Raw genomic sequence first — 20,958 nt, 5'->3', positions numbered from 1 at the left:
CAGAAGTGGTGAGCCAAAGACGACAGCTAGGTACGAGTGCTGTTAGGTCTCCTGCAAAACAAGCATCAGAACAATGAGGCATTTTTACTCTTTGCTGTGCTAGAGGGTATGCATTTTTAAATTTTTGAATTGATAGATCCAACCAGGATCTATTAAAGTCAGGGTTGCTTGCAGCATGGAGGCAAATGAGAGTATCAGCAGCTTGGACACCATGGTAAGTAGCAAATTGCATTTTCAGAGTAATACGGTAGTTCACAAATTCCTTGGATAAGTGTACGCGCTCCCTTGTATCTGGGGAGGAGATGACATGTATGATGTCTTGTATGATGAAGGATGTCATCTGTATGATGATGTCTGCATGACACCTGGCTTCAATACCCTCCCCCCTCATTATTTCAGGAGTTGCCTGAAGAAAAGAGGTTGGCTTCATTGGCAACTTGGACCCGTCTCATCACGTTAGTTGGTTTCTCAGGAAGCAGGCTGTTCTGGGGAGTCAGCTGGGATAAAGATCTAAGGTAGTCTGTGGTCCTCAGCTCTGTAGATAAGCTGCTGCTGAGCAGTAGGAATTAGAAGCACTGTCTATACGGTAAAGCCAGGTGACAGAGTAGTACCCTTCTCTTTCTCAGTACAACCCAAGCACACACGGGTACTACATTTGTATCAGGCCCTTCAGCTGTAATCTGCATATTTCTAAGCTTCTTCCCTACTGCTGGCAACTCGTTGTCCTTCCATCTATTTTAGCTGATAGAAGAAAGGTCTCTTTCCATTTAATACATGACGAGCACACACATTACCTGCACTGCAGTCAAAAACCCCCATGCTTAAACTGGGTCTTTGCCCAAATCCAGGAGCCATCAGAATATAAGACAGGCTTAACTGTTCTGAAAGAGCTTAAGTCAAAGTCCTGGGTCTATCACACAAGGTCATCCTCTTTCTCCCAAGAGATCTATCTATCTTAAAGAAGTTTAAATCAAGAGACAGTATCCTGACTTCAGATACAAGACTGACTTTAAGTCAAATACTCTCAGCTTTGTCTTAAAAGTGACAGATTCCAACCAAAATGGTAGCTTGCCTAAACCTTCCACGATCACATCCCTATACCCAGAGGCAGAGCATCACACTTATTTCATTGTTCTCAGTGAAAAAGGACAGTACTTGCACACAGGTACTTTTTTTTCTTTTTTTTATTGCTGTTAATTCAAGGAAAAAGGTTGCATAAAATCCAATCTCTTCTAGAAATATAAGTGACCTTTCCAGTACATTTCAAATATCAAAGTATATGGTAAACATACAAATAAAGAGAAGGTAACATACCTCCTATTTACAGTACAGTATTTTAAATCATAAAATAAGTTCCATAAAGTACAACTGGCAGGTAATTCACAATACAAGTCCATTGGTGGTTTAACACCCTCACTTCAACTCAAACGCAGTTCATTCATTTCAAGTGGTCCAAAAATACCCAGATCAAATAAAAATTTTAATCAAAATAATTTTCATTTACTACTTAAACTTTTTTTTAAATTAAAGCTTTCATCTACCTCCCTCCCCATTCCCCCCCTCCAAGAAAAAAGTTTCAAAATGTACACTGGTGCTATAAATATAAATGCTACCTATGAAGAAATGTAGTAATCAAGCTTTTTTTTCTTCAAGTTTTTTGTTTGTTTAGCAATTTATTAGACGGCTGAACCAAAGATTGATTTTATTTCATCCCTCTACTGGACACCAAGTCTGATTTTAAGAAAAACATTTCTGCCATGAACTGTGAGGAATGCCAAACCCTATGGATATACAGTGGTAGTTGTTCATCGGTGTTGAATGCAGCAGTCAAAAAATACACTCATCTTCCAGATAACCTCAGTGCACTTTAGGAAATCAAATATTACCTGGAAGCAATTTAGTACATATATTGGCTTTTAAAAATAAAATAAAAAATACAGCAGCATTAAACTTACTTACTCATGATACTGACATGATTAATACCATCTTAACACTCATTTCAGTCTTTCACATTATACCGTAATTACGCATAGTGGTAAATTGTTATAAAATAGTGACTTTGCTATTTGGTAGACAGGTTCTAATACTAATACCTGACTATTTTGTAGAAAACCATAGCTTTTGTTCAGTTTGAAATAAAACATTTACATTCTAAGTACAATGCAACACTGTAATAGTTTAGGAAAAAATATTCAATCAAGTAATGTTCATTCTGTGTTGACACGATGTAGAATAGCTTTAAAAAAGGAAAAAATGCTGTCAACTTCCATTACAAATGCAAACACACTGAGTACAACATTCATACCATTTTTTTCACCTTTGTTGCTGAACATACAGGCTAAAAAGCTACAATGGAAGAAAAATCTGTCAATTTAAGCTCGTTCATTTTTCTGTATCTGTTCCAGTCCACACAGTTTCAGCCCCTTCCTGCTCTATGTATTTTCATTTATTTGGGACTCTCAAGAGCGAGCTGTGTACATGTATTATTATCAGATATAGTACACATACAGTATTGTGTGCTCCTTTGGACTCTCCTAATAGGATGTTTGAACATCTCCCCTCAATTCATGAGCATTAATTTAGAGTACGGGCAGGGTCTGTATGATATGCTAAACACTCATGCAAGTCCAACGAATCCACGTGGACAAACAGGGAAAGAAAACAAAACAGCAGCATAAGGAGAACAGGGAGGGAGGGAAGAAGATTGTGGTGGGGAACATGACCAAGTTTCTTCTTTCACCATATGGCTGCTCCACCAGTGATGTCAGAGGTCAGAGGACTTTTTTTTTTTTTAAAAAAAAAATGCAGTAAACATTGCACATGTCTCAAGTCTTCAGTGCAAAAGCATGGTTCGAATGCTCTTTCTGATTGTTTGGCTGTGTGTTTGAATTACATGCATTACGCAAGCCTTTTGTAGAACCAGGAGGAGATCAGGGACTCAGCTTTCTTCTTTTGTATGGAACAGAGGTGCAAAAGCAATGAAAAATTCCAAAAGAATATAAAACCGGGAATGTCCCAAAACACAAGACCAACCCCCCCCTCCCACACACACCTTCCCCCAATTTCCCAAGCTTCAGTTTAAGTAGGCAATGTTTACTTGTTTCAGTCTGCAGAATCCAAGGTATCATTGGAAGGGGGAGGGGGAGGTGCGTATCTCAGTCTGTAAGTGCCTAAAACAGGAAAGAGAACTACTAAGTCACTGCTCACAATTAAAACGGATTACAAAACCACTACAAGGTATCAAAATGGACATGCTCTTCAAAAGGCACTATCATCCTTCAGTCCTTTTAAAGTAGGTCCCAAGAGTTTCTACTATTTTCTTTCATCTGCTTGCTAAAACTGTAAGTTTAAAAAAAAATACAGATCGTAGATACAGGACTTTACTGGAAAAATGCAAAGAAAAGAAGACCCCCATCAAGGTTCATCTTTCCTGTTCCAGTCCAACCAAACAAGTCAGAATGGGCGCAGGCCAAGAATCAAAAATAGTTTATGCTCTATGCAAACACTGCATTTTCCCCATTCTTCTAGATGGAGAGAGAAATGGCGTGTAAGACTGAAGCCATTCCTTTGATTTTTAGTTCCAATTGGTTTCCGCCTTTTTGCTGCAACTTTTCTGAAAAGTTAAAGCATGTTTCATTTATGTATTGCATGATGGGACACAGAACGATGGCTGACTGTGCAAAGGTAAGCTTTAGAAAAGTTAAATTATCAAATGGCCAGTCTGTTGGTTTTTTTTAAATTCTCACCTTTTAAGAATCCAAGTTTGTATCATAGACAGTAATTGATATCTTTCACTTTTTTGCCAACGAATTCTCTCAAAAACCCCACTGAACAGGAACAAAAAAATTGAAGCAACATGCAAGTCTCAACATAATGCCAAAAACGAACCAGTGAAAAAAGAATGACAATTTAGGACTAATATAGTTTGACTTCCCAGGTCCGAATTACACGCATTTTCAATTTCACACTGTGAACCCCATTCCCTTGCACTGTTCCACAAAATTTTCAGGCAGAGATTAAGATGCTTTGCAGTTTTAGAGCAGGTCACTAGGGCACAACCATTTACACAAAACATACACACGCACGCACACCTTTCTGCAAGACCAGAAACAGCACATTCAGAAAGGTAAAGAGAAACTGCTAAACTCAAAAGCAAGTCCGCTGGGAGTTATCATGATTACCTTGTTGACTGGCCTCCATGGATGACTGCTTACAGTCCTGCGCATAGTGTCCACTTACACCACAATTGTAACATGAAACGTTCCCATTCTTCTTGGGTCCCGACCCATTTGTGTTGGCAACTACGTTAGGTGCTGGATATACAGGATAGAACCTCCCAAATCCTGCCATCTGCTGCATACCATAGTTGGCTTGGCTCCCCATCACTGGGTCATGCATAAGCCCGTTTGCATATGGAGACTGAGGCAGGAAGAAAGGAAGTTGTGTTCCATTGCTTTGATGTGCTTGATTGAGGTAGCTGCCATTGCAAAGTGATGGCAGAGTGAAGAAAGATGGAACTCTGTAGACTTGTCCATGAAGTGGGTTATGATAAAAATAGCTATTAATCTGAAGGCTTCCATTGGTCCCACAACTACACCTACGTCCGCAAGAACCGCAAGGACCAGATCCCAACTGCTGCGGAGGTAACATTGTCCCGTTAGTGTTATTATTTCCAACAGCGTTTATGTAGGATGTGCTGTCACTCTGTGCAGTGCTGTGTGTTAAAGCAGGGCTCGGGCTAGGGGCAGGGCCTGGCGTATGGGTAGGTATTGCAGGAGGAACAGTGGACTGGACCTGACCAACACCTAAACCAGCTGACTGAGGTGGTGAGGAAGTTGCTACAGTGTTTAGCACATTTGTATTCTGGTTGGGCAACACACTGGTAGCATGAGGACTGCCTGGCAAAGCGTATGAAGCTGGTGGAGGTGGCGGTGCTGCTGTGGAGAGACCAGCTGCTGGAAGAACTACCTTTAGATTGGTAGGCTGAGGGATTGCTCCTGGGTTTCCCTCAATGTGAGGCACCATTTGATTCAGTCCTACCACCTGGGATGCAGGTTTTGTGATGGGATCTGTAGTAGGAACTGGGGATCCTGGGAAACTACCTGGATTGTGGACTGGGATAAAGGCAGTATTTGGTGATCCAATACTTAAGTTTCCTGTCGGCTGCTGTGGTCCATTAACTGTGCAACTTTCTGATGATCCCTGTGGGGAGGGCATTTTCAATCTATGTATTGCCAAATGCAAAGCAGGGCTAGCAGGCTGGACAGAATGTGGAAGGAAAGTGGATGGGACTGGCAAAGGGGAAGCCATCAGCTCAAGGCGTTTCTCGGGTTCACCAGAGGTCACTGGGCCCATTCCACCAGGAGGTGAATTTGCAGACTCTCTCACTGGCGAGACAGCAACAGGCGTGGTAACAAGCATTCCCATTGTTTTACCATCTGCAGATATGGGTGGCGGGACAACTGCTTCAGGCTTTTGGGCAGCGCTGTGCATCACACAGTGTAAGGCAGGCATGAAGGAAATATGTTGAAACTTTGCATTCAAAGGATCTTCTGAAAGGCTTCCATTTTCATTATTCACTGAAGAGATCTGAGCAGATGATTTGTTCATATTTGATGAACTGACAGCACTGTAGCCTGTAAACCTGGCTGTATTTTGATTCCCAGAGTCCTCAGAATTGCTGTCTGTATCTGTGGAGACAAAAGCATGTCAGTCAGAACAACGAATCTGAAAAAAATATAGTCATACCCTGGACTCATTTACCCATATAAGACTTTGTAAGTTTGACGAAACAAGTGATAGTTATGTCTTCCTGAATTATAATAACTTTGAGATTATTTTCATTCATCCACATCAAGCTAGGTCAATCTCCATCACCTGCCTACATCAACCTGCCCAACTAGCTATTGTGTCTTTGAGTTGTGTGTATCTGTAAACGCGAAGAGTAGGACACAGTCCGAATTAAGAATTTGCATCTACCTAGAAAGACAGTAATATGGCTTACTCAAGTTGGAAGGAGTGACAAATTAAACCATCAATACAAAGAAGATGGACCTCTCAGACATGCCACACGTAACTTGATATAAAACCAGTCCCCTTCATGCCAAAGTTTTTCCCATTACTGTACTGCTGAAATTTCTCAAGAGAGTTATGCCACTGAGGTCAGAAAATTACTACATGTATGTAGCAATCTAAAATTCAGCAGTATTTAAACAGCCCTGCTATTTGCCAGAATCCTTCAAACCATCAATTCACAAAACCCATAAAGCAAAATGTGTTCTGTGGCTAGTTCAGAAATAAAAGCAGCTAATAAAACTGAGAAATGCATTAAAATTAATACAACAAAGAGATTGGTCTAGGAATAAAGACATTCATGCACGCTCTCCATAAATACAACCTCTGTCTTTTTCTTCTTCACTATCAAAGCTTTCCCTCCCATCATGTCGTGGACTAGAAGGAGAACTGTAACTTTCAGATGATGTTTCTCCACATGTATCATGACCAGATCCAGCGTCCAAATTCAGATCTAAAAATAAAAATTGGCATTTTTATTTTTAATCTCAGTACATGGAAGTGAGGTTATTCTGCTTTGCTCACATCTCGGGCTAGTTCAGATTTTTGTTTGTTCCTACTTAATTGCATCTGTCCCCTGTATTCCTAGCATTCCCACTCCCAGCATTCACGACTGGTCTTGTCCCTAAATTTGTGATGACTGAATCCTTAAAGGAGGTGACACTGAAAATTGATATTTATGCAGAGTAGTGAAAAGAATGATCATCCTTTAAAAATTCTGTGATGCTTATAACAAACTGTACTATAATAATTTCCACCAAATGCTAGTGATCAAACATTTCCATTCAAAGATATGCAATACTCCTTGGTCATACCAGCAAAGGCAGAAAGATAGCTAACTCGGTGGGCAACATAAAAATAATACACCTTTTCACAATTAACTCTTCCAGAACAGGCTTTAAGCAAACTGTATCAACAAAACCTGTTTAAAGAAAAAGAGGTGAACTGAAAAAGTGTAAAATTGTTTTCTAAATTCTGAATGGGTTCACAGGAAACTCATTTGTTGCAAACCAGCTTTCAGGGTGGGTTTAGATCCTATTAGTGAAGTCAAGTAAGTAGCTAGTATGCTCTGGCTTTCAAGTTCAGCCTCAGAGGTGAAGGAGCAAGACAGATGCACCCTCTCTCAGAAGGTATGCCAGACACTAGCTTCAGGGAAATCCCAACCCCAAAGTCTTGCTTGGCAAAACTCCAGGACAGAAATTAGAATACTATCATTTATTTTATTCATTCTAACAAATTATTATTGTTTTATTTGTAAATTATTAATTCACTTATTATTGCTAGTCCAAGTTTAACAGGTTGGGATAAGTCATCAAAAAGCTGCCTTAATGCTTCAATTCTTGAAATAATTTCCTGGATTAAACCTGTAATTGGTCATATTATTTTAACAAGCGTTTTGAATGTCTAATATAACCTGGAGCAGCAGTGTCAACCTCACATCACTGAAAGCAAGAGTCTAAAATGCTAGTCACAAAGTTTGAAGTCTTCAAAGTTACAAGTATAACTAACTGATGCCTCAGAAAAGCTAAAAATAGGGAGGTAAAAATGGAAGAAAACATGATGCAGTTAAGAGTTACTAACCCACAATAGAGCATTTCAAACCAAGCCTGGATATATAAAGCTAGGCAGAGATTCTGACTGCAATATGAAATGTTTTCTTTAGACTATGTCTCCAACAAGGTATCTCAAAAGACATTTTGGTATTTGTACACAAACGCACAGGTACAGGTCTCTGAGCAGGACTTCATTGCTTCCAGCCTCTGTGGGTTGCAGTTTCTTCTTGAAGTGGCCTTAACTAGCCAACAGTATTAGGCAAGCAGTTTAACATCTGTAGAGTAGCGGGTAGTGAGCGGACAGAACTCCTATGGCAAAGGACTCCTTATTTAACTTTGCACTACATCACAAAACCGCACCACGTCTTAAAGTTATTGTCAGTTCGTAAAAGCTCAGTGCCTGACAAAATGAACAGTAATCAGAAATATACACAGCAAAGCTGTCCTGTGGTATATGTCTTCTGCTTGCGCAGCCCTTAGCTATACCTTTCTAAAATTGTCTTGGTTTTGCTAAGTTTGTGAACTGTGAATTTACTTACAGTTTTAGTCAAATACTGTTTGTAGAAGGTAACAAAAACTGCCCATAAAACACATGACAATAATTCAGAATGGGATCCACCTAAACTCTCAATGGTGAGAAATGGTGAGAAGAATGAAAGCTTAATCAAGACTGTACCCCAAATGGAAGCAAGAGGAAAACGTTGTAAGTGTCCTTTCAACACTTATGCCAATTAGGTGGTGTAGAAAAAAGCAAATTCTTTGTCAACCTTCTGTCATAAGAACTAAGTATAAGACATGCAAGCCTGCAACTGATATTGGGAGCTTAGAAAACATCAAGATAGCAAAGTCAATGGGGCAACACAGCCCTTCAGAAATTTGTAATAAAGCTTGGAGACTCAATTTACTAAAGGAACACAATTATAATTTTGTCTTATAACTAACTGACGTACACAAGTCTTGGCCTAGACAGTAGATTATGCTGAATCACCCAAACTTGAAAACCCTGTTAGGGCAGCACACACAGTACTGTGTTGTACCTCAGTGGTCACTTGTTTACATACTACAGTTCATCAATGGTTTGCAACCAGAGGGTTTCTATACAGGTTCCTCATGTGTGATTCCACAACAGCTGAAGGAACTAGTGAGCTGCAAAGAGAACACCAATGACAAGGTGCTAGACCTCCACACGCTCAGACTGTTAAATTTCATAAGGAAGTAGCCCAACAGTAACTGTTTCTGAAACTACTGCTCCACATAAGGCAACCTATGGACATTTTACTAGTATTTTCCCAGTTACGCATAAAAAGAGACACACTCTAAACAACTGCATACAGAAGACTGAGTCTAGCATGTTCTATACAGCAAGTCAAAGCACAGACTAGACAGCCAACGTGCTGACTTGCACCAAAACAGATTTCAAACTTGTGATTTCCCCTTTACAGCAGAATAATGAAAAAAATCAGCAAAGTTGGAAATTCTGTTTCTTACAAACAGTTTGGGAAAAAACATCTTACCTTTTGCTGTCCCTGTACGGATGTGCTGTGATGTTGCAACTCTAACTCCGTTAGTCCTGTTATTCAACCGGCAGTCAGTTTTCTTTGCTTTCTCCCTGTGTAAATAATTTTCATATTTTTTTTTCCAAATGCATGGGCACAAATAACCAACCACGAATGAACATATAATGTCACTGTAAACAAAGGCAGTGACTCCAGGCCAGAAATGTGTATTTAATAGACAGAACAACAAATGTAGATAATAAATAGGTAAAGACTGTTAGTGCAATATACCAGGAACTAAACTGCAAGCAGTGTTACCGAACACTACGAATAAAGATCTAAAAAAGAAAACACACAAAAAAAGAAATGGTACAGCTGATACTGAAGATGTCTTTGAAAGCTGATGTGTGTAATGCAGCCATACACCAGACTAGCATAAAAGCATATGGCTACAGAGTAACGAAATGACAGAAAGTCAACTTGGAAGTAGGCAGAGTATTAGCTAAGGGTGGAACTGTGTTCACTTCCTCACAGTGCAGGATTGTGTAGCCCACAGGAAGTTCTGAAGCCCTCTGATGTGCAAATTATCTTCAATAAAATTTCTCAGCAAGTTACCACCCACTGTGTAATGTTAAAGGTTGCTGTCAATCCTTATTTGATTTTCAGTGTTTTCTGGACAGCTTTACACCTTTTAACTTTCAAATAAATATATAGGGGAAAAAAGGCAATTTGGTATTGGTTAAGAACCTACTGCTGCTCCTTCATCTTTTTGCTAAATGACAACTGATATTTTGAGAAATGAATGCATAGAATTACATTCTATTTTTCAAGTTACTTCTTTTCAGAAGATAAAATAAGGATTTTTATGCAGACTGGCTTCACACTATGCCAGCTCTTTTTCCACAATAGCAAAACAAAGCACCTCATTGATTGTAGACTCTGTTTAACAGAGTGAATGCATTACACTTTGTTTCTGGATAACTGGTTACATTGGAAACCTACTTTTCCAGCTGTGGCTTTCCTTTCTTCTTGCTTACTGTAGACAGACTTCGTTTTTCCGCTGTATGCTAGACAGAAAATACAAAGATGCCAGTCAAACAACAGCATTTGTATCATGAAAGCCAAGCAAAAAACCCCTTCTAGCCAACACGTCCGTGAGTCCAACACCAGTGTGCCCACAGGTGCTATAACATACAAACAACTACTTGTACAGTGCACCCAGGCCTTTAGAATAATGCATCGTCTTGCGTTTATGTCATTATCAGCAAAACACTGAGCAAATTACTACTTGCAAATATTCCAAAGATATCAATCAAATTATTGTTTGCATGCTGTCTTTCCTCTTGAGGATAAAAACAACCGTGTTTCATCACATAACTGCTAAAAAGGCTAATCACAAGGCTTAAGGGGCTACAGAATTTATTGATTTAAGTGGAATTATTTGATGGTTGGGGAGTAGGAAATACATGTGGCAAATTATTTTTACATAGTGACAAAGCAGGTACCCAGCCTTAAACTGGAGGTTGCTGCTAAATTAAACTCTAGAATACAACCTAGAAGCACATAAGAAAAAACGTAGCATCTGCATAATTCTTTAAGTATACTATTACTAGCTGCTAATAAAATAACATATCTGGCAAAGGAGTAAAATTTATGAAAACTCAGAAATAATCTCTGTCCACATATACTGCATTTGGACATGCTTTAAATAGGAAGTAGCTGTTCCTCTGCTTTAGTGTATTCATTTTTTTTCTTGCCTCAAGCTTGCAATATTTCAAGCTTTGATGCAGTCTACCATTTCTCTTTAGAAGCAAATCTCAATTCATTACCCTGCTTTGCAAAATGAGGAAGCTCTTTTTGTTTGGCTTGCTATTCCCCATATAATAATCAAGAGCCAAATTCTGCATGTAGAATAAGAGTAATATTAAGCAATTCTAACATTCAAAGTTTTTCAGATGTAAGCAGTGAGCAACCTTCCTTCCCCTAATTTCAGTAGATTATTTTATTTATAATTATTCTTCTCAACCATACTCACATCACAACTGACCATTGAAAAGACAGAAATCTCACAAAAAGTGTATATGCATCTAGCTATTAATTTTTTTTCAACAAAGATTAATACTTAAGTTACTTAGATAATGCAGGAAAGATAGAAAGAATATGCTTAACCTGTTGTCCCTACGGTAGCATTAATATGGTTCAGTTATTAATACAGCTTCTAGTTTGTTTCTTGCAAGAACATAGAAATTCCCCAGGCATTCTGAAATTCTCTGATGACAATATGTACAGTAACAGGAAAGTGTCTAATTAGAAATGAACATTAGACTTTTCTGATTACTTATATCCTACTGGGAAATTTTATTTACAAATTCATAAACAAAATATGCAACTTTATGAGACAGTGGTAAGTAATTATGAGGGTTTTTCTAATCAAGATAAGTCAGTAGCAATTTGAACTTCAACATCTACTTGTACAATTTTAGCAGGACTCTTCATTTTCAAAGCTAAATCTAATCATGTGTAGTGGACAGTCTTGTCAAGTGTCTCAGAATACTGCTTTAAAGAAAAAACAGCAACACACCTGGTCAAGTAGGTTTGTACAGTGCTCTGGGTGCTGCTGGACAATGCAACTTTTTCTTCTCCAGTCCATTACCCCATTTTGCTCAGAGTGCTGTATGTTAAGGCTATCCAGTGAAGAACATTTTGCACTGCTAGTGCTGCTGAAAGGGAAAAATACAAGTTATGCCAATATGAACAAATTTGCAGGCTTTCTTACTAACATACACATTTTTGCATCATGTTGGGAAACTGCAGTATTCTGCTTTCAGAAAACCCTACCAATTCTCAAGAGATTTAAAAGATGTACATTACAGTTCTTGTGCTCTAAAGTTATACTAATGGTCTGAATATAACTGGAATTCCTTTTTCATTTGTCTACTGCAGTTTGACGCAAAATTCAGAACAACAGAATTTGTAGAAAACAGTACTTGAGAGAGGAGTTTCCATGGATACTCTGCACACAGTCTTTTTGTTTGCTTTTTCATACCAGACGTGGGGAAATTTTCCAGATAGAAACGTATTCTGAATTCATCTTCCTTCTTCCTTATCGTTAGTGACAAAGCTGGAATTACTTTATAATCCCTATTTCAGAATTCATGAGACATTTAAGCAAAGGAGTGCACGGCTACTTACAGATCATACTGTGGCTGTGTTTGTTTGAATTTCAAAATAGTCATCTTGCTTTATATTTTTACCTTCAGGATTGCTAGTTTTGAGTCATGCTTGGACACCAGGATTGTTAGTTTTGAGTAGTGCTGGGGAGGGGAGTCGCATTTGGCATTTGCTTTGGATCTTATAATGCCTTCTAATGAAGCTTCTCTTCACAGCAGCCAGTCAGAAGCAGTATTTAACTAGCTGTGAGAGCACTGGTCAACAAAGACTGCCAGAAAAGCAGTCAGGGTTCTGACAGAATCAGTAGGGCACATGGAACTATAAACTTTTCATCTACCATACAAACCCATGTCCTACTACCGACCAGATGCCAAACAAACAAACAAAACATTAAGACTTCTAAATTCTTATAAAAATATTTATGCTGATAATTGAAAGTGCCTTTTAATTCAGGGCTGTTGGCAAGTTGCTTCATGAAGGTTACTGCAACATGAAATGTTACTCAGTTCCCATGACGGCTTGAAATCTAGCTCACTCCAAAGCCCAAGACATGCTGAAGTTCCAGTAGCTACTTACCAAATACCTCTGGAAGTAAGTGCTCAAACCATTTAAAATATGTACAATAGAATATTTAAAAAAGTTTAAGAAAATGGTGAGAACCCAAGAGGGTCCCAAAATACAGACATGAGCCCCTGACCACAGAGATATAAGCAAGGTCACTTAAGAAACTTCTGCCGAAGGGAGTTAAGCGAATCTGCTGCCAAATTTACAGTCATTTCATATAAGCTGTGATACTACTGAATTTTTTATTTCATACATCCGATCTCATCCCTACCAGTAAATTTTTGGACCTTTCCAAGAGCAAGGCTGTCATACTGGATAAAAACAAAAGGTAGACGGATGTAATGTACAAATTTTCCTGAAATGTACCAATGGTATTTGAGATGAACCCCTCTTGACTCTAGACAGTTTTAGAGATATTTAAAAGAGAAAAGTTTCATTCACTGCCATTTCTTTAGAACCCATAAATAGCAGGCACAGTTTTTAAGAAGACAGACACATATAATGCAAACAGGAGAGGACCAACAGACCTCTAGCAGTCAAGTAGTAAACACATTTTCCCCTCTTAAATAAACAGAAAATAATAGCCAGCAAAAGGAGTTTCTACCACAGAAGTTTGTGGAAAGGCCTGTCCCTGTCTTTCCTACCTGAAAGATAGATGCTAAACTACAGTCAGCTTTAGTGTATTTTATTATACAATGAATAAGATTTTTTTTTTATTAGTAACTATATGCTAGTAAGTTTGCATCCCACTCTTACTCGTTAGTCTGACTTCATATACGACTGGTATAATTAGAGATTTTGTCAAGATGACATTCTCTTCTTAAAGAAATGCAAGTTAAGAGTAGGTAGGAGAGTTAAAAAACAAAACAGAAACAAACCACCAAGTTGTCTAATTGGCAATTTGACAGAAATCTTGTCTGTTAAAGATATGTGAACCTTAACCAACATTGTTTTGTGCTATGTTTATATTCTAATTATTGTCATTCCACATAATACCCTCCTGCCCCCAAGATAAATATATTTTAGAAATAAACCAACACAGAACAAAACTATAAACCACGATGAATTTTGTATCCATTTTTTCTCTTAATATAGTTGAAGAACTGCACAACTACGTGCAAACATACCTGAAGATTCTGGTCAAAATACATTAATGGGTGAATCCATATTACATAATTCATGTATCTGAAAGCATATCATAGAAAACATGGAATGGTTTGGGTTGGAAGGGACCTTAAAGATCACCTAGTTCCACCCCCCCTGCCATGGGCAGGGACACCTTCCACTAGACCAGGCTGCTCAAAGCCCCATCCAACCTGGCCTTGAACACTTCCAGGGATGGGGCATCCACAGCCCCTCTGGGCAACCTGTTCCAGTGCCTCACCACCCTCACAGTGAAGAACTTCCTGACACCTAATCTAAATCTACCCTCTTTCAGTTTAAAGCCATTACCCCTTGTCCTATCACTACATGCCCTTGTAAAAAGTCCCTCTCTGGGAACAGAGGGCTGCCATAAGGTCTCCCTGGAGCCTTCTCTTCTCCAGGCTGAACAACACCAACTCTCTCAGCCTGTCTTCATAGGAGAGGTGTTCCAGCCCTCTGGTCATCTTTGTGGCCGCTCCAACAGGTCCACATCCTTCTTATGCTGGGGGACCCAGAGCTGAACGCAGCACTCCAGGTGGGGTCTCACCAGAGCGGAGGAGAGAGGAAGAATCACCTCCCTTGACCTGCTCGCCGCGCTTCTTTTGATGCAGCCCACAATGGGATTGGCTTTCTGGGTTGTGAGCACACATTGCTGGCTCATACTCAGTTTTTTCATCCACTAATACCCCCAAATCCTCCTCCGCAGGGCTGCTCTCAATCCACTCATTGCCCAGCCTGTATTTGTGCTTAGGATTGCCCTGACCCACGTGCAGGACCTTGCACTTGGCCTTGCTGAACTTCATAATAGTATATAAACTACTTTAATATGGTTAAAAAGTGCTTCCACTTACAATGGACATAAAACAGCAATGCATACATGCTTTTGCTACTAAGCAAGCTAAAGAATGGACTACCTTCTCCTATAAGGTAATCTCTGAAGCTACTGAAGAAAAGCTTAAAATCAACAGCACTGGAAATTTTCAGTATACGCATGGTTGTGTGTGCACATGGGAAAAAATACATGGAATACAAATTTATGTTACTCAGCTTATAAACACAAATCAAAACATCAACTCAAGTAGTGAAGATTCACAAAATTTAGGAAAGAAGAGAGTTCCAAATGACCTAGAGCTACAGACTTGGAAATAGCATCTTTTGAAATATTCTTCTAATACAGATTAAGTTAGTAACATCCCTCCAAAACAACAAAAAATAAAAAAAGAACACCCCATCCCAACCAAACAAAAACCCCACAAACAAGCTTTAATCTGGAAGGGAACACACACTCTCAAAGCACTAACAAATGAAATTCAGAAATGTATCACGGTCACATTACATCCTAGTACCTACTTGGCAACAGGACTTTTTCCATTATGTTTCTTGTGAACTGCTGTGTGTTGCATTACATCTGGAAAAAAATAAAGCATAATTTCAGTAGCAATTCCTATTTCCTCTTTTAGATCAATCCAACAAATTCACCTTTCCATCACTACAGGACTCTTAGCAGAAGACATCTCCAATAAACAAGCTAGGCTTAATTTACAGTGCTGAAATTAACAGGTGTTGCATAGAGGACAGATCAGTTTGTACAGACAGTATAATCAAGACTCTTCACCTTCCATTTCACAGAAGAATGCAACAGAAAAATAGGAACCGTAACAACCGTTTATGCTTGCTCACCTCTATATTTAAGCATAAGGACTAAATGCATGACTGAGTATCACCCAGTATGAAAGGATGGAGAGAGAAGAAAGGACTCAGAAAAGTACAGAATTTTGTAATTTTTTCTGAATTGCTAAAATTCATCTCAAAACTATGTCACACATTCTGAATAGTGAATGAAGACAAGTCTTACACAGAAGTATTGCACTCTGAACCTCAAAATTCACTATGTAAGTAAAATTTTACAAATTACATTTGACATAAAAAAGAAATACTGCCTCAAACAAGAAACAAGAACTTTAGAGACATAGTCTACCCTTTTCTTTAAGGCAACCATTAAATTTTAACAAAAGCAACTTTTCTTAATTCCAACTGTTGATGATCTTAGCCTTCTTGGTAGCTATCATTTTGCCTGAATTCCTCTCAATGCTACACAAGCCCAAATTATGACTTGGAAAAAAAAAAAAGTTAAAAAGAAAAAAAACCCACAATTTTTAAACTTCTAGTAGCACTTCACTAAAATGGCACAAAAAGTGTTCTGAAATGCATTTGTAGTTTCATTAGGTGAACAGATTTATTAATTTTTTTTAAGGACAGTATATAAACCACTATTTGAGCAATTTCCAAATATATTGTAAATTTACTTGGTGCGTTCTGAACTCTAAAGAATATGGTAGTGATTTTTTAAAAATAAGAAAAGCTGTCTGAACTGCATACGTGGATTAATGATTGCACATCAGGTCAACCGCAAGCTTCTTATACTGTTACACATTAATAACTAATAAGAGTGGTGTCATTCTGTGAAAGCTAGTGTAAGTGTTCAGTGGTCCATGTTCACCTATCAGTTCCATTTCTCATCCTTTCCACCTACCAGAAGCTTATACTTGTTTGCTACTGAAAACAACACAAAACTGGCTTGCTATTCCTTTCAGAATGAAATTACTGACCAGGCTGTTGCTTCCACATGTGAACTGTTTTTGAGGTATTTGGGAAACAGCAGCTTTCAGACTGTAATTAATAATCCCCATAGTCCCAAACAGTCCTTATTAACAATCCAGAGTACAAAAGCAGCATAGGTTAAGAATAAGAAAACTTGAACATCCTTTCTGTGTAAAACTAAAAGCTAGACAAATTTGTCACATTTAATGCAAAACAGTCTGCAACTCTTGAAGTGCTGCACTCAACTTCAGACCCTGGTAACTAAAGAATGGGTAAAGACACGAAAAGCTACAAACAATTTTGGCTCAAGTAAATTGTAAAGCATATCTTCCTGGTTGCTCAACACAGCTGTGAACTTCTGCCTTCAAGCTGTCTATGAACACTCCCACTCCTTGAATTACATAGCAACCTTCAAAGGAAACTGCTGAAAGTATATAAAAATTCTTCATTTACATAGCAGATTTCATTCAAATCTCTTGGCTTTGTACCAATGAAGAAATCAGTCAACTGTATGATTTCCAGAACTGAGTGTGGTAAAATTTCTCAGAAAAGAACCACCTTTGAGTAAACAACTACCTTCCTCCTGACTTGAAGCTTCTGAACTGTCCTCCTTGAAGTGTTCTGGTGCCTTAACCGTCTTCAAAGAGGGTTGTAAGTTACCTGCAGAGAATAAAGTTCACGTAGTAACTTTATAGATCTTGAAAAACTAGACAGTTCCTGAATGCTTGCACTAAACTGGAAGCTAGGGAAATGGAAGACTGAACTTACTTGTTTGCATGTGGCAATAATTTGAACATTGTCTCCTTCAAAGCAGGCCATCTCCAAGAGCAAAGGCTCTATGGAGATACTTTTATTTTGAAGAAAAGAGCGTGCAAAACAATTGTAAAGCTATGGTGCAATTTCAAAAGGTTGGGATTGTGATTATAGTATTAGAAACATTCCTATTATCCTGCACTTCAGATTTTTTTTATAATCCTTTTGTGTTACAGCAGGAAATGGGAGGAGACCAATGATAGTTATTAGAATTATTCTGCAACAAGTTACACTCCTCCATTGTCAAATCATTTGCCTGTCAAGAGAGACTTAATTTGGGCTAAAGTCTTCTAGTGCCCTTAATACAGTCTTCACACACAATTTTTTCTTGTTATGCCAGATGGGATGGAAAAAGAAGTGGCAATATTAACAGTTTTGCTGCAAAAATACCACTGCCATGCTCTGAAAAAGGACTTAGTAGTTCGGTAATGAATCTAACTCTAGGAGTCTACTCTTTCCCTCTCAAAAAGTTCCAAGTTAGTGCAGGTAAAAGCATCTGAAAGCTGTTGCTTAGGAGTTTGAAACATTGATAAGAAGATCCTTCTGAATATTGTCTGCATTGAAGACCCTAAGTCTCCAGAGATCATGCTCTAATAAAGTCTGCTGGAATCAAGAGTCTACTGCAACCTGAAAGTGTAAAATAACTGATGTTATGAACCAGGAGGGAGATAATTGATTTCCTCCTTAATGGAACCATGGTGGCATAATTACACTTACTGAATATATTATTCAGTGTGAGATTCCAACTATTATTTAGGGTATAAAGACCCTTCGCTGAACATAGAATTTATTTCCACATAGGTTTTACTAAAACCATATTCTTCAGAAAGTGAGTATTTTTGTATTTCTGTGAAGAGATATTTTTATCCCCAACTCTAAATAGCGACTGAAGAAAAATTTAAGCTACAAATCCTTTGTCTGCCAATTAATTCTGCACATCCTATTTGAGAACTGTGATGTGATTTTTCTTAAAGATATGCTTCCTCCCCCAACACTGTCACCACATTCAAAATATGCTACCACAGGCTAACTTGCAATTGCAAGTATTAGCAGTATTCCAGGAATCCCAAACAGGAAACCTAGAAAAACACAGAGGCCACCAATAGAAAAACCTCGAGCCACTTAACTGCGGTAATTTTGGCAATGAGCAGGATGAGTACTTTTGTCTTAGTACAGCTTCTATTAGCCTGCACCATAGGAAACGTGATTGTGAGCTACCCCAGACAAGTCACCCAGTCCCCCTTCTCAAAAGAAAAACAACTATGCTTAAATTCATCGCACTATTTGTCTTCACCAAACTTTTTCTTAAGATCTAACTCAATGAACCACACCAATGGGATTTGCAACCTCTTCCCCTGCCTTCCCAACGGCTTCACCTGATTGTGCTCAAGATCCAATCTGATACAGCGCAGTTTTGCAATTTTGGGTGAGACTGCTGGGAAAATAACTGGAAGAGGCCTCATCCAGGGCCTCCATCCTTTGGCTTGGGAGCTGCATTTGAAGCTCATTGCTCAGGCCCTTGCCTGGGGTGCATGGCAGCCATGCCTGTGCCTGGCCACATGCCTCACTGATCCTGTTCTTAACTGTGACCTAGTGACTTGTTTTTCTGCCTTGACCTCAGACCTGCCTCACTGCTTTAGACTTGTCTGGTAATCACCAGGTTCTTGCCTGCCCCTGGTCCTAATCTTCCTCATAGCAAATTAAGCCCAGTGCTTTCTGTCTTACCCATCAGAGAGAGTAGATCATCCTCTTTACATTATGACTCTTTGGTATTTGAAGACTTAAGTCATCCTCCACTGGAATTTTTCCTCCTCTCTGCTAAACAATTAAGTTCCCCATCCTATCTGTCATGCATTCTAGATCTGACAAATCCCAATGAACTTTCATGTACCCAATTATTTATTTATTTATTTATAAAAATTACCTCCCCTTTACAATCACATTATAATCTGTAAGACTTCCTTCAGAATTGACATCTTTCCATTCTACCCTTCTGATTTATGTACCCTGCAGATCATTTCTGCCCTGCACTAACGCAGTCAAGTCTATCATGATGAAACCCAGCACCGGTTCTTTTTCAGACCATTTCAAACTATAATCATGTAAAACAATGCATTTGCAAGTCTTTCCCACCTAGATGTAGTCTACAGACTATAATATGCATAGCCTGTGCAGTGTGCCTGTCATTAACATGAATCTTTCTGGACTTTGGAAACTCTTTCCTCCCCATGCAGCCTTTCAGTACAACAGAGTTGTCAGAATTTTCACAGCAGTAAATTCCAGCCAGTTTCACAACTATCCTGGACCTCATTAACTTAACATTTTCACTTAGCATTTTCACAAAACTGCCATGCAAGAATGTCCTCAGTGTTACTTAAAAAAAAAAAAAAAAAGGCGTCACAAAATGACCTCCACCTTCTACCCTAATCACAACGCCTCCATCTCATCATGGAAAGACTACATTTGTCACAGATCACATGCAACATTTCAAATTAAAGTCAGCCGTCATTCCTCTATTTTGTTCCAAGCGCATATGAGCAGTCTGTTTGAAAACTCCAACTTATTCAATTCCTTACTAAGATCTTCTGCAACTTCTGAAGCAGTGGCCTCACAGTCAGTGCCTTAACTGTCATGGTGTAAACATGCACTGAAAGAAGAAAAGATTCAACAGAAACAAAGATCACATCCTAAGGCATCCACACAGAGAAACTAAGCTTAGCTCTCACAAACAATTTGTAATACACAAGTAGATAAGAGGTCCACCAAGGAAATCTCTGCAACGCAAATCCTCTGAACAAGATTCTGTATGTTCTGAAATTAGGGCCATCCCACCATTTACATACTGTGTACCCAAAATGAATCTTAGTTTAAATATCAAGACAAACGCTTCATCTACAAAAGAAACCAAATAAAAAACAGATGTGATTTTTTGGGTCAGCTCAAGCTTTTTGTTCCAAAGTTTAAGATTTCTTAAAAGGAGAAAGTCCCGAACTGTTGCACATACTCAATTCATTAATTACCTATTTTAATAGCATGACGGTACAGGGGAGAAGAAAGAAAGAAAGGAACACAAGCTGATGCTACATAGCATGTTCCCACTGTTAAAAGCATGAGAATCTGCTGAAGCCACTACTCATTGGCAGGGAGTTCAAATACGACCAGTGGAATACAATGTAACATGAATACATAATTGTAAAACTGTAATTAGGCACAACAGGAAGAATAGCTCTTTATAGACTTTCTGTTATATAAAACAGTATTAGGATATTTCTTACTGTGAGTGTGCAAAGATTCTGATGAAATTGATTGGAAGAAGTTGTATACTCTCTGATTCTGAAGAAAAGCTTGCGATGTATTTGAAAATAGCTGCCTGAAAATTAAGTGAAAGTTTGTTAAACTGTAAGCAATATTCCATAGGAAGAATACAAAAATTTACTACAGTACCATTTAACAGCAAATTAGGCAGTTCTTAACAAGTCCAAACACTTCAAATTGCATGTTCAGCATAAACAACGTTAAATGCTACTTTGGAGTTTTGTTGTTCA

General features: G+C 38.5%; 1 protein-coding gene across 4 annotated transcripts in view; it reads right to left on the bottom strand.

Annotated features, from left to right (window-relative positions):
- Nucleotides 1-2,798: 2,798 nt before the first annotated feature.
- ZCCHC2 (zinc finger CCHC-type containing 2) overlaps nucleotides 2,799-20,958 on the bottom strand; it is a 44,322-nt gene continuing 26,162 nt past the window's right edge. The window contains exons 6-14 of one of the 4 annotated variants that reach the window (XM_049823791.1): nucleotides 20,689-20,783; nucleotides 17,177-17,260; nucleotides 15,350-15,407; nucleotides 11,703-11,841; nucleotides 10,124-10,188; nucleotides 9,140-9,234; nucleotides 6,398-6,526; nucleotides 4,182-5,690; nucleotides 2,799-3,170 (exon numbers count right to left, since the gene is read on the bottom strand). In XM_049823791.1, the coding sequence (XP_049679748.1) occupies nucleotides 3,103-3,170; nucleotides 4,182-5,690; nucleotides 6,398-6,526; nucleotides 9,140-9,234; nucleotides 10,124-10,188; nucleotides 11,703-11,841; nucleotides 15,350-15,407; nucleotides 17,177-17,260; nucleotides 20,689-20,783 (2,242 nt within the window). In that variant the 3' untranslated portion in view covers nucleotides 2,799-3,102. The remainder of the gene's footprint in view (nucleotides 3,171-4,181; nucleotides 5,691-6,397; nucleotides 6,527-9,139; nucleotides 9,235-10,123; nucleotides 10,189-11,702; nucleotides 11,842-15,349; nucleotides 15,408-17,176; nucleotides 17,261-20,688; nucleotides 20,784-20,958) is intronic. The other 3 variants (XM_049823792.1, XM_049823793.1, XM_049823794.1) reach the window with 3 other exon arrangements.

This window comes from Accipiter gentilis, chromosome 20, assembly GCF_929443795.1.
Source record: "Accipiter gentilis chromosome 20, bAccGen1.1, whole genome shotgun sequence".
In the NCBI taxonomy this organism is placed as follows: domain Eukaryota; kingdom Metazoa; phylum Chordata; class Aves; order Accipitriformes; family Accipitridae; genus Astur; species Astur gentilis.
This window is presented reverse-complemented; position numbering and strand designations above follow the sequence as displayed.